Here is a 13184-nt window from a genome sequence, read left to right on the forward strand (position 1 = left end):
CTACACCAGCAACGCTCCCCTTAGGGGTTCTCATTAGTCTGTATCTGGCTCCCAGCTGATTTCATAATTGCACTCGCCTTGCCTTTCAGCACAGGTTTTTCATGCCAGTTCTCTGCAATCCTCATCCATCAGTGCCTCAGACTCTGGCTGCCAAGGTTCAGGGAAAGAAGTCTTCCTGCCTCTCATCCAGTGTCTTCTGGCTTTGCCATGCCCCACCCCTACCCCCCTTTTTCTCTCATCTCTTGGCTTCCGAGGCCGCATTCCCCTACCATTACTCTAGCCCACCCTCCTGATCTTTCCCAGCTCCTCCTCCCAGACAAGGTTTTCCCACGTTCTCCTAAATGTACCCTCCAGCCCCGCTTCTCTTCCAGGCTGCAGAACTACAGCTCACTTCCAGTGCCTCACTTGACCTTGTCTACCTAGTTGTCTCACCAGACCTTTGAAATCACAAGTGACACTGGAATTGTTATCATCCCCATGAAATCAAGTCCTCCCTCAAGATTTCTGTTTTCTGCTCATAGTTACGTTCAAACCCCAGAATCACTTTTGGCTCCTCTCTCTTCTTTACTGTCTTCTCCACCCACCTCCCCATCACCACTTCCCAAATTAAAATTCTCTGGATTCCTCCTTTGGAAAAAGTTTGTCCCATTCACTTCATTCTTGGGCCCACTGGAGCAAGCTAGTCAGATTCCCACTGTCTCCAGCATGACTCAGTAAAACACCACCCTTATCTCCCCTACCCACCACCCCACTCCCCATCCCCTCCAAAGCTTATGTCTGAAATACATACTTTTGACATCTCCCATATCTGTCTTAAGGAATAACATCTACCTGAAATGCCTGTTTTTCTCCCTTCATAGTCTCTACCTACTGAATGTCTACCTATATTCAAGGCCAGTTCCAAAACAGGTCCTCAATGAGTTACAGTTTTTAAAAAAAATCTTTTGGTTTTTGAAACTTTTTGGATTTTGGAATTGTGGGACAATTTTTGTCCATAAGGGCATTTCCCCCTGATGAATTACTCAGGCACTAGGTTAGTGAAATATTTAAAACTGAAGCTTACCTATTAGATAGTAAGCTCTTTAGCAGCAGAAAATACGTCTCATACATCTATATCGATGTATCCCTGAGAGCAGAGTCTGAAACAACCCTCTATTGATTATCCCCTATGATTAGATATCTGCATTTGAAACGTGGACACAAAAACAGCCACACACGAACCATGACAAGCTGAGAGGAGGACTGCCTGGTGGCCTTAAAAACCCAGAGACCGAGAGTGACCATATCACCTGGTCTGAAATGAACACTTTCTAACTAAAAGCGAGTCATGCCAAGTAGTCACGTCCTAGGCCTGTATCTTCTTGGACAAAGGCCAGTCTTTACCTTCACTGTGTCTGTCTGTGTTTTTTTGCATCTGTAACAACATACCTTTGGAATGTCAGAGGAATCTGCTTTTATACAGACCCCTCAGGGCACAGTGTCCTCTGCCAGAGCACGAGACCACACACCATCTCTATGGGCTGTAAAGGATAATTAACTGTCCCATACCACCCATGGAAAAGACCTATTTGTTACTTCATTTCACTGTTCATCCAATCTGAGATTTCCCCACTTCGCTTTCTTTCACCTCCCTAAGCTGTCATGGATGAACTGTATGTAACTCTCCTTCTGCCTCCTCTTGCTTGTCATGTATAAATGACACTGCAAAACTGCCATTCTCTGGAACATTTCCTCAATCCATTGAGATTTTGCTTCCTGGCAACTGTTGTCAGTTTGGCTCAGATAAACTCATAAAAATTTTCTACAGGCTTGGATGTTTCTTATGTTGACAGAAACACCTGTCTCAATTTAATAGTGAAAATGATTTCCCCTCTCAGCCATCTATTTAATCCTGCTTAAAAGAAAAAGTGTCAACAGTCACTGAATAGGAGTGAAATTCATTCCTTTTTAAACAACAAAGTGTCCATCGAAGGAATGTCAATTGGAAATTCTCCCTCTTGCACTATAGTTTTGAAAGAAAAAATATCCTTAAGATGGCTGAGTGATTTTGAATGAAAATATATACATGAATCAACCATGGTCACCACACGTATTTAAGATCCACTGACTGTAGTGCAGTGTTTCTACTTAGAAGCTCACGGCCATCTTGCAGGCACACTCCAAGCGCCTCCCGTAACGTTTGCTGGGAGCCCAGTTCATCCCGGCCTTGGCCTAGTGTGTTTAAGGGAGCTGACGCTGCAGGAAGCTGCCGTGGTCCAGAGCCTCAGGGAAGCAAGTTATCGACTCAGCAAAACTCAGTTTCTAATTTTTAATGAAGAATTACTCTATGCTTAATTTGGGTTTCACGTCCTATAAAACAGCCTAGGTTTAAGTCATTCTATGACTTAAATGTAGACCTGTGCTCTTTAAACTCCATTTATTATAATAGTAAAAACTTACTTTTCTTTTTCAGTGAGGATTCACACGGAGCTCCAATACACAGAACAATACAAGCAGGACTGTGCTGGTTGCATCAGGTACCACCAGAGGCAGGGGAGACCGGGGTCCACCTGCTCAGTGTCCCCCTCAGAACCCTTGAGAAACACCAGGGGCCGAGGAAGAGGCTTTGCAAAGCCCTGCTCTAGAAGGACTCAACTACCCTTTGGCTCCCTTTTTACATAAAATCAGTTTTTATATTAAAAAATTACATTTGTAATTTAACATGGTTAATGGAAAGAGTTCTTCCCATCTCTCACATCCCCCCTGCAGCGCGTCAGCAAATGCCATAAGCTCCACCCCCAGATGTGGTGCTCACTGCCAGCCCAGTCACAGCTCGCCATCCAGGTCTGCTCCGGAGAATGAGCCGTAAAAATATGTCGGCCTTTGCTCATCCTTTGTTCATCCTTTGTTCAAGGCCTTCCGATGACTTTCCATTTCACTCCAAGTAAAAGCCAAAATCCTCACAAGGGCTGCAAGACCCTGTATGATCCACCCATCCGCTCTCTCTCCCAGTCCATGCCTGGAACACACTGATCCCATGCCCCCCACCCCCACCACCCTTGTGCACTTACTGTTCCTTCCAGCTGGGACCCCTCCCCCAGGACCTTCTCTCATCCTCATTCTTCTCTTCCTTTTCATCTCTGTGGAAAACTCGCCTCATTAGGGAAGCACTTTCTGACCGCTGGATATAAAATAGGAACTCCTCCCCTGTCCTATTCTGTTGTTCTCCATAATTCTTACCACCTGATATACTGTGTTTAATGAGCTATTTATATATACAATTCCCATCCTTAACCTCCCACTAGTTAACTGAATTCCATCCGTTTTGTTAATGAGATCCCTAGTACCCAGAACAATGACTGGTATTTATAGGAGCTAAGTACTTATTTAATGAAACAAATGAACAATATTCCTTTATTTTTATACCCCCACTCACAGTTTTGAATGAGAGCAACATTCCGAGGGGATGAAACACTTGGGACGTCCTTCACCATTCCCTACTCTTGGATATTTAGGTTGTCTACTTTCTCTTCCTTAATAAAACAATGCCGCACTGGACGTGTATCCCCTTTATCAGGGAGGAGGTTTCCCTCAGCACCTGGAAACCACCCACGGGGGTGTTCTCAGACCACGCAGGTATCAGCTTGCTCGGCCTGCCCTGGGCCAGAGTTATGTAACGTACTCAGCACCTGGCTTGTATCTGCTTTTCCACTCGCCCCATCCTGCTGTCTGCAACATGGCCACTCAGGCGTGACTCAGGTCCCTCCATTTCAAGGTTCGGCAGCCACGGTCCTCCATCTTGTTTTTAACTTTAGTCCTAACGCAGCAAAGCCACGCATGGAATTGCAAATCACTACCTGGACCGGTTTCCAACTCTTGACCTTTCATATCTGTCCCTGCAGTCACCCCTGACTTGGCTCTTTGGATTTCCCAGAGGCCACCACCCCTCCCTGACCTTGGGGCTTTGAAGCTCTGTCAAGCACACGAATTACTGAGCGTCACCCCTGAGCCCACATACGCATCAAGTACTAGCTTTGTGCTAAATAAATGAAATGTCTCCTCACATACAGTTTTCTCCATTTTAAATGTATATCAATGTTACTATTTACAATATCAGGTTTATTTAACAATGACATTGGAGCTTTCGTTCACTAACTACAATCAGTTTTAAAAACGCAGGGTCCCCAGACTACTAGATTCTGCCACCACAAGTGGCTACATCCAGCCATGTCAGCTGGGCTCTGGCTGTCATCTCCCGAACAGCACACTAGAACCAAAGGGCACGGTGCACCCTGCGTCTCTGCTGCCCCACAGCTCTGAACCACGGGTTCTGGGAAGCTGACGAACAGCAACTTCACTGCGCAAGTCACTTACCACCTCTGAAATGAGTCACCTCGTCTGCAAAGAGGAGCTGATTCTATTACTACCAAGCACCCCGAGTGCTTGGGGCAGTGACCCGCAGAGGGTCTGCATGCCATAAACACTGGCTTGAGATTTTACGGTGGTTATTTATTATTATGACTACTAGTCCCTGTTCTGATCCACTGCCAATCCTCTTCATTCCCACCACCACAAATTAGCCTGATTAATTTAGTCCTTAAGTATGTGGTTTTTCTTACAAAAGGTTATCAAATTACAATTTCTAAAAATTCACCTTTAGAGCATATCACCTCCACTCAACGACCTTCAAGACTTGGAACTGAATAAAGGTCCATCTCCTTTATTTATGTTGGCGAGTCCAAATGTGACAGCTGCGCATCTTCCTAGTCTTATGTCACAGGCTGCACCTCAACTGAATGATGTATTTTCTAACACTTAGAAGCACTCGGTGCTTTCCCATTCCAGCACCTTTGCTCGCCTCTTCTCCTTCACCTGCAATGGCTTCCTGTCCTCACCTATGCAATCACAGTACTTCCAAACCTAAATCCAGCATCCCTTCTTCAAGAACACCTTTCTGGATCATCACAGAGAAGTTCTCCCACCTTCCACGGTACTTCTAAAACACCCCCGAACTGCAGGTGCATGCGCTGTACCCTTGTTAGGTTATGTTTTATCTCAGTGCTGGGGTGTAGGTTCTTGGGGAATAGGGGTCTTGGGTACTTCCCCATGCTTTGCTCTCAATATACGTGGCATGAAAACTGTAGGAACAGAAAGACAATCCAGAAACACACTCACTCTGCTCATGCAGCACAAGCTGAAGCCTAAGCAGGTTCCACTGCTTCGCACATCACTTACCCATGTCAGGTCTAGTGAGCCCTTGCTCAGAACCACTGGAAGAGCGAAAGAGTTTCAAGTGGGGCTTTAAACCATGGATTAAATTCTGACGACTTCTACAGTGATTACAATAACCTGGAGAAAGTTGAGAGTTCTTTTTTTTACAAAGATATAAATGTATATTGGGTTTTCTAAACCAGAAAGCACGTTTGATCATTCTTAAAGCTAGGCAAGGCTATAAAAGCAGTCACAAGTTCGGGGCAACAGAAAATTGCAGGGCTTTAAAACAGATTTAAAAGGAATAGTATATTAATAAGATGTAAAAAATCTGACATTTTGGGATAAACACTTGATAGATTTCAGGATGGGAAGAGAAAATTTCTTCTCTAAAAAATTTATAAAGTATCCCTAACACTTTTCTTTTTCCTTTATAACTTGGCATTATTTTATAAATGCTGAGTCATTCTGCTACCATCAGAGGCATGAATTGTGGTTGTTATGACAACCTGTGTGAATAAAACAATAAATCTGTCCTAAAAAGAGGCCAGCAAAGCCATGAGATGTCATGGTGTTGAGCCAGGTGATCTAGTGACCTTTCAGCACAGATCAGTTTACTCCATTATGGAAAGACAGGCTCTAACACCAGGTCTACAGTGTCCGCTATGGAGGAACAGGGCCTGGTCAAGACCAACTCTAGCAGAGACGATGACTTACTGGAGGCGCTGTCGATGCTGCTGATGCTGTCCGCGCTGTGCAGGTGCTGCCTGTGGAGCTGCCTGTAGAGGCTGAATTTGGAGAACTTTTTGGGCTTTCCTATGCCTTTCAGTTTTGAATCCATATCATCAACACTCTTCAGGATGGGCACATTTTTAGAATTATTTTTATCTTTGAGGCTTAAGGACTCCATAGACCCTGTTGTTTCAGCCTGAGAAAATTATTAAGAAAAGATACTGCATCAGATACACTGCATCGTGGCCCTTTAATTCCATTCAGGTGAGGTGTGAAGTGGACACATGGTGAAAGCTTCTACGAGACACACAATAATGTGTGAGGTCAGCCACACGGCAGTGGAGATCCTTGGTAACTGTGTAAATACTACCAAAGGCATTCCAGGTGTTCCATTGTACTTCTTCTTTCAGGTGAAATTCTTAAAATTTCATTCCAAGTAATCTTTTTATCACAAATACAATCACATAAGTTATATTCACTATTGAGTTACTGAACTTCTTCTTCTGCTAAACATTAAGTAAGCAATGCTTTCTGTCAATTATTCTCCCTATTACCAATTACTAAATTTCTATCCCTTGCCCCCAAATCACCAACATATCCAGCAGTAAAACAGGATGGAGCCCATCAAATTTTTAAATAAGTGTACTGATATTTTGGCAACCACTTGAGTTGAAATCATAAATATATAGATATATTTTGGCAGCTCTTGGCTTGAAGGTAGTTTGAGAAGTTATCAACCTCCTGCTTTCAAATAGAATTATCTATCCTCTTTTCATATGCCTTTGAGTAGGAAGATTCCAAAAACATTGGCAGTTACCTGTAGTAAGGCAACTTATTTAACTTAAAGCTCATTTGCCACACATTTTTGTTTATAAACTTTTTCCAACTAGTGAATAAATCTTTAACTTAAATGGGTAAAAAAAAGGAGCTGACTATGAGATTGCAAATGCTCCACTGAATCTGTTTTCTTTTCTTACAAGAGAAGAAACAGACTACAATGCAGAGTTACAGACCTGCCAGGTGGTATTTGAAACCAGGTCTGTCCACATCTGACTCAACGTTCTTTACTCCTCCAGGGTTACACCACCACTCATGCAGTCAGTCAGCCCGTCACACTCTAGTATATTTACACAAACTGTGTCCCTAGGATGCCATTCTGCACAGGTGAAATCACTTACTGTGAGGGCAGCCAGACACGGCCCCGTGGTGACGCGCTTCACGCTGCCCACATCCGTGAGTCTGTGCTCGTTGTCATCCCACCTGCCATAGGCCAGGTCGATCCCACCCACGAAGGCCACCGACTGGTCGATAATGACAAGTTTCTCATGATGAGCCCACAGATACACACTGGACGACACATGGTCTGGGTGTCTCATCACCTTGACAGGAAAAAATGCATATGGAAGGTGCTTTTTAAACATCCCTCGTGCTATAATAAACTAGGTCTGTTTTCTCCCCCCAGTAGCATTTTCTATCATTCAAATACCAAAATGGACTCTGCATACAACACAGATAATTCCCGAACTTCTAATTTTACTCCCAGTGTTTAACAGAGGAAGAATCCTAATTACTTTTTAAAACTCCCACCCTCACCCACACCACATTTAGGGCAACTGCCATTTAGCTTGAAGTTTGGTCACATATTTCAATAAAAGTCAACTCAGTGAAATAGCTGATTCCCTTTTCCCTCAAAAAGGATTATATCTGGTACTATTAAAAAACACTCTAAAATTTTAACTAACATCCATCTCTGGCAAAATTTTTATAACTATATTCATCTTTTGGCAGTCACTGAGTTGAAATAGTAAGCATATGATACAGATATTTTGGCAGCTCTTGATTTGAGAGTCACTTTGATGTTTCCTGCCTTGAATGATTGCACACTGACATACCCTATCTCTGTATGTCTTTAAGTAGAAACTTTTCCAAAAGTTTGCAGAGTAATTTTTAAAGTGACATTTTTAATTATAGAAAAATACATATAACATTAAATCTGCCATAGTAACTATTTTTAGGTGTACAGTTCAGTGGTATTAAGTTCATTCACACTGTGCAATTGTCACCACCACCCGTCTCCACAACTCTTCATTCTGCAAAACCAAGCCTCCGTACCCACTAAACATTAGCTCCCCACACCCTCTCCCCTCAAATGCTGGCAGCTGCACTTCCACTTTCTGTCTCTATGAATTTGATAACTCTAGGCATCTTATAAATGGGATCATATATTTGTCTTTTTTGTTACTAGCTTATTTCACTTAGAATAATGTCTTCAAGGTTCATCCATGTTTTAGCATACATCAGAATTTCCTTCCTTCCTAAGACTGAATAATATTCCATTCTCTATACATATCAACACATTATTGGGAGGAGGATGTTAAAGTGTCCAACTATTACTATAGAACTTGTCTATTTTACCCTTTAATTTTGTCAGTGTTTGCTGTATATATTTTAGTCATCATTATTAGTACAGAAATGCTTATAATTGTTATATCTTCTTTCTGCTTTGAACCTTTCATTAATATATAATGTCCTTCTTTGTCTATTATTATCTTTTTTTTATTAAAAGTCTGTTTTGTCTTATATTAGTATTGCCGCTCCTGCTCTCTTTTGCTTACTATTGACGTGGAATATCTTTTTTTGTAGCCAAGTGAAATATGCAATTTTAATATACTTTAAGCCTGCTGGAGATGTATTGATTCATTGTCTAGATATGTCTCAATGACTAGCCAATATCTATTCATAGTCTTTAGGTCCTTGTTAAAATAACGAATAGCTTTTTTCATATTGCTTCTTGTGCTTATTCACTGTATTAGTCTTTCATACAAGGTGTTATTAGGAAAAGCACAGTGCGCCCTGGAGGAGCTCTCCTTGTCGCCATCAGCAGTTAAGGGGTGCCGCACGGGGGTCACGTCTAGGAGGTCCCAGGCTCATCTTAATGAGGAGAGTGGAATCATGCCTCAAATCAAGCCTCAAATACTAAAACAGCCTCAGAAGTGTGCTTTTGATTAAATAGCAAGGGTAAGAGAAGTGGATATATCAACTCTGCTGACTCCGTCAATAGAAGTATAAAAAAGTATAGTATTTTCTTCTATTTCTGAGAAGGACACAATGCTCTTGATTCCAAATATACATTAGGTATTCTACACATTACCAAACTATACCTGAATACATATAGAGCAAACTATACCTGAAAAACTACAGAATAATAAATAAGAAACCTTGTTCCACAAGATGAACCCAAATACCTTTATGTTGGGGTGTAGACGCATTAAAGTCCTCTTGCTGTATTCACTGTTGATTCCAAGTGCAAGTTCCACCTCTTTGTAGAGCATTATGAAAATCCTCACCCCCTCTTGCTGCCACAAGAGAAAGCACAGGGAAGAATGAGAATTTCTGCAGGTAAGTTATGGTTTTCTTTTTCTTCTTCCTTTCTATACATTGTACTTCCTAAAAGTTCTTCTATAAACAAAGCCCTGGCTGGCGTAGCTCAGTGGATTGAGCACGGGCTGGGAACCAAAGTGTCCCAGGTTCGATTCCCAGCCAGGGTACATTCCTGGGTTGCAGGCCATAATCCCCAGCAACAGCACATTGATGTTTCTCTCTCTCTCTCTATCTCCCTCCCTTCCCTCCCTAAAAATAAATAAATAAAATCTTAAAAAAAAAAAAAAAAACTGAAAACCAGGCCTGGCTGGCATAGCTCAGTGAATTGAGCATGGGCTGCGAACCAAAGTGTCGCAGGTTCGATTCTCAGTCAGGGTACATGCCTGGGTTGCAGGCCATGACCCCCAGCAACCACACATCGATGTTTCTCTCTCTCTCCCTCTCCCCCTCCCCTCTCTAAAAATAAATAAATAAAATCTTAAAAAAAAGTTCTTCTATAAACAAACAATAAAATACTCACTAAACATAATACAAGGAAGTGAAACATAAATGTATATGTATTAAGGCACAAACCTCAAAAATAAAATTTATCTCCCTTCTGTTCCTCCAATTTGACATGCCAAGACAGTGTCAATATTTGATTAATTACAGCCAGAAGGCTGAAATTATAACCACAACTCCTAAAAGTGTCTGATAGTCTTACACTCATGAACATTCTCAAACACTTGTCATTGAGAAAGCTTTGACTGGATTTATGTCACCAATTTAGTGTTTTTTGTTTGTATTTATTATACTTCAATTATTGAAGTGATTACAAAACTGATGTAGTAAGTTAAAATAAATATCACTTAATGTTCTTGGGGTATGTTTCATAAAACTTTTCTCTTTTTAAATAAAGTATTTAAATGGAAAAAAATTCTAAATCTTCAGAAGATAAATATGTTGGTTCATACTCTTAATCTATAACTAAATCATTAACGTCTATTTTATCAGTAAAATTACTTCAGAAGTCAGCCTTTCCAATATCCCAAAATTGTTGAGTTTTAGCAGCCTCACACAAGTTAACAGTGATCCATCATGAGTATTATCCAGGTACTCCAAATTTGTGGGTTCGGTCCCCCGTTAGGGCACATAAAAGAATCAACCAATGAATGCTCAAATAAGTAGAATAACAAAAATCAATGTCTCTCTCTCACTCCCTCCCCCCCACCAATTCAATTTAAAACAAAACAAAACACTGATCCACCCTTAGATCTTGGACCTAAAAGGAAATAGACAAGACCATTGTGAGGGTCAAATCAAAAGTGTCTAGTAAACTTTATAATCCTATTAAGTAACATTTATAATTAATATTAACCATCAAAAAGACAATGCTCAACAGCTGGTAGTAAAAGAAGTACTAGTATTTTCTTATCTAGTTCTGAGTGGTGACAGGTTTTATAGTCTGTGCTAGACTGTCCCATCCTGAATGTACCTCCCCTTCTCCAAGTCCATTCGGATGGTTCCCCACCAACGTACTCTTGTCTGGGTTACCCCTACTTGTATTACATTTTAGCTTTGCACCCTCAGTGTTGCTGTGATGTTTGCAGCATTTAAACTCATATTTTCTATACCCAGCAGCTCTGAAAGCATTCTGAAACATACTGTATATGCATTGCCTAATGAATCTACCTCCACGTAGGCACTTAATATCCCAGAAATTAAAGGGAAGAACTTTTTCATAATACTTTCTAAAGTACTGGAGCTGTAGGCATATCTAATAAATTATAGTAACAAAGAATTATTTAAATTTTTTAAGAATAATCCATGACAATTAGACATTGTTCATAATGAAAGTTTGAGTAACAAATCTTTACTGGGTTGAAAACATCTAATTTTTCACCTAGAAATGGGAAATAACATAAGAGTTAATATTTTAGTTTGCAAGATATAAAAATTTAGAGTGAACCAAATACATATGCAATTCCCCAATATTGCTCTGCCCGTACTAAGAAGCATTATTTTGATCTTTAAAGCCTTATAATAACACATAACTTCAAAATACTAACACTCTGTATTTCTTGATATTAGTAATATCTAAGAAGAGTATACATTTTTGAAGGGACACACTGGATTTACATTCTGGGCTACATTAAGAAAATGTGAGTACTAGAAGACCTACTCTTGCACTAAAAAAAGTAGGAGAAGAAATATATATATATATACACACACACACACACACACACACACATACACACACAGACACACACACATATTTATGTCATTCTATTTGTCTGGGTAACAGTTGACTTTTGGAACTTGCTCATTATTTATTATAACTATATAATTATTACTTGAGTAAAGAGACAAGGAAGTGAAAGTGTAGACAAGAAGTAAACAGTTTAATGTCTACTTGTCTGGCTAGTGAGTGCTCTTCAATAAACCACTGATTGAGGGTTCTAAATGAAAGGCAGAACATTATTTTACTTTTCTCCTATCTTTTCAGCTTCACTTTGCTATTTGAATATTTAGGATTCAGCACTGAGTAACAGTTACCAACAAGGAGCCTCCCACTGAAAGATATAACATAAAGTTTAAAATCAAAATTTTCATCCCAAATTATCGTACATTACAACGGAAATCTCTCATCACAGTTCATTTGTTTTAAATGGATGAAATTCTACTTCTTAGGCATATGACATTATTACTCACTCATAAGAGAAGCATATGTAACTTAGAAACTGGCCTGAATCTTACAATTTTCCATTTACCTGCACAACTAATGGATTTTGAAATAGTAGAGACGTTAATGCTAATGGTTTATATCATTGCCCTCCGTCTATTAGACCTGACATTTTCTCCTATGCTGTGTCTTTAACCATTGGAATAAGTTAACTCTAGAGGAAACAGGGTAGAGACTCAGTCTTCTTAGCTTAAATACAAATGACTAACAAGGAAATAATTAAATATAAAAAGTTCATTTTTACACAGTCTGGTTTACAATTATTTACTCATATCCATATCCACATTGGTAGTACCACTTATCTCTAAGGTTAATTAGTGACAAGACTTCTGTGATAATGAAGCAATAAACTCCTCTTCTTTTGGTCAAGGTATTGCAATAGTATCATAAACTAAACTATATAGGGCAAAGGAAAAAATTGTTCCTGGGAAACAAAGGCATTTCCTGGGTCATAATAGTGAAGAATTACATAACTGTGGGAAACAGTTATGCAAAATGAAAGCCAAATGAGAAAGAAAATGAGAGGACTGATATTAATTCTGTAATTTTAAAAAAATATACTTTTGAAACAGCCCATGCTTTACCAATGCCCTTTAGTTACTCTGGGAGAAATTACTTTTGCTTGGCGGGTGGTGGGCGGGGGGGAATATCGATACAGGAAGTAGGAAAATGAAGGGCCTAGACTGGATTATGCAATGCCACTTTTCATTTCCCTACCGAAGTCAACTAAACTGAAGTGTCCGCAGGGTAAGCTTCATCAAACCTGAGTTTTCAAAGACAGAGGTTCTATCTTCTTTTATAGTTTGCTTTTAATCAGGTAGAACAGACACAATACTATAAACAGTAGGACTTTTTAAGAGTTTTACATATACATCAGATATGTGAAGACAAGATAAATATAAAAATTTTCATAGTTGAAATTAAGAGACTTTGTTTCTGAGTCAGCTTTTTTTCTGATTGTTCAAAGTCCTGTGGTCAAAATATTTTCTAGATACACCCAGCTCTGTCCACTGCTCGAAGAGCTTAGCTTACACATCCACGGGATACTCACTAATTTTTACCACTTGTCAAGGACTTCCCCAGGGGGTGCAAAATTTTAGGAAAAGGAAAAGTACAGAATGAAAAAGAATCGTATCCTCACCACTGAAACGCAGGCAGC

At 40.1% G+C, this 13184-nt stretch overlaps 1 protein-coding gene across 4 annotated transcripts in view; it reads right to left on the reverse strand.

The window, feature by feature from the left end:
- Positions 1-13184, reverse strand: part of PLD1 (phospholipase D1) — a 180076-nt gene that overhangs the window by 64551 nt on the left and 102341 nt on the right. For 3 of the 4 annotated variants that reach the window (XM_045850837.1, XM_045850833.1, XM_045850834.1), the window contains 4 exons: positions 9168-9278; positions 7101-7301; positions 5908-6118; positions 5215-5328 (listed from right to left, as the gene is read on the reverse strand). In XM_045850837.1, the coding sequence (XP_045706793.1) occupies positions 5215-5328; positions 5908-6118; positions 7101-7301; positions 9168-9278 (637 nt within the window). The remainder of the gene's footprint in view (positions 1-5214; positions 5329-5907; positions 6119-7100; positions 7302-9167; positions 9279-13184) is intronic. The other variant, XM_045850835.1, reaches the window with a different exon arrangement.

This window comes from Phyllostomus hastatus, unplaced genomic scaffold (assembly GCF_019186645.2).
Source record: "Phyllostomus hastatus isolate PE091 unplaced genomic scaffold, TTU_PhHast_1.1 phas_contig_86, whole genome shotgun sequence".
NCBI lineage: Eukaryota > Metazoa > Chordata > Mammalia > Chiroptera > Phyllostomidae > Phyllostomus > Phyllostomus hastatus.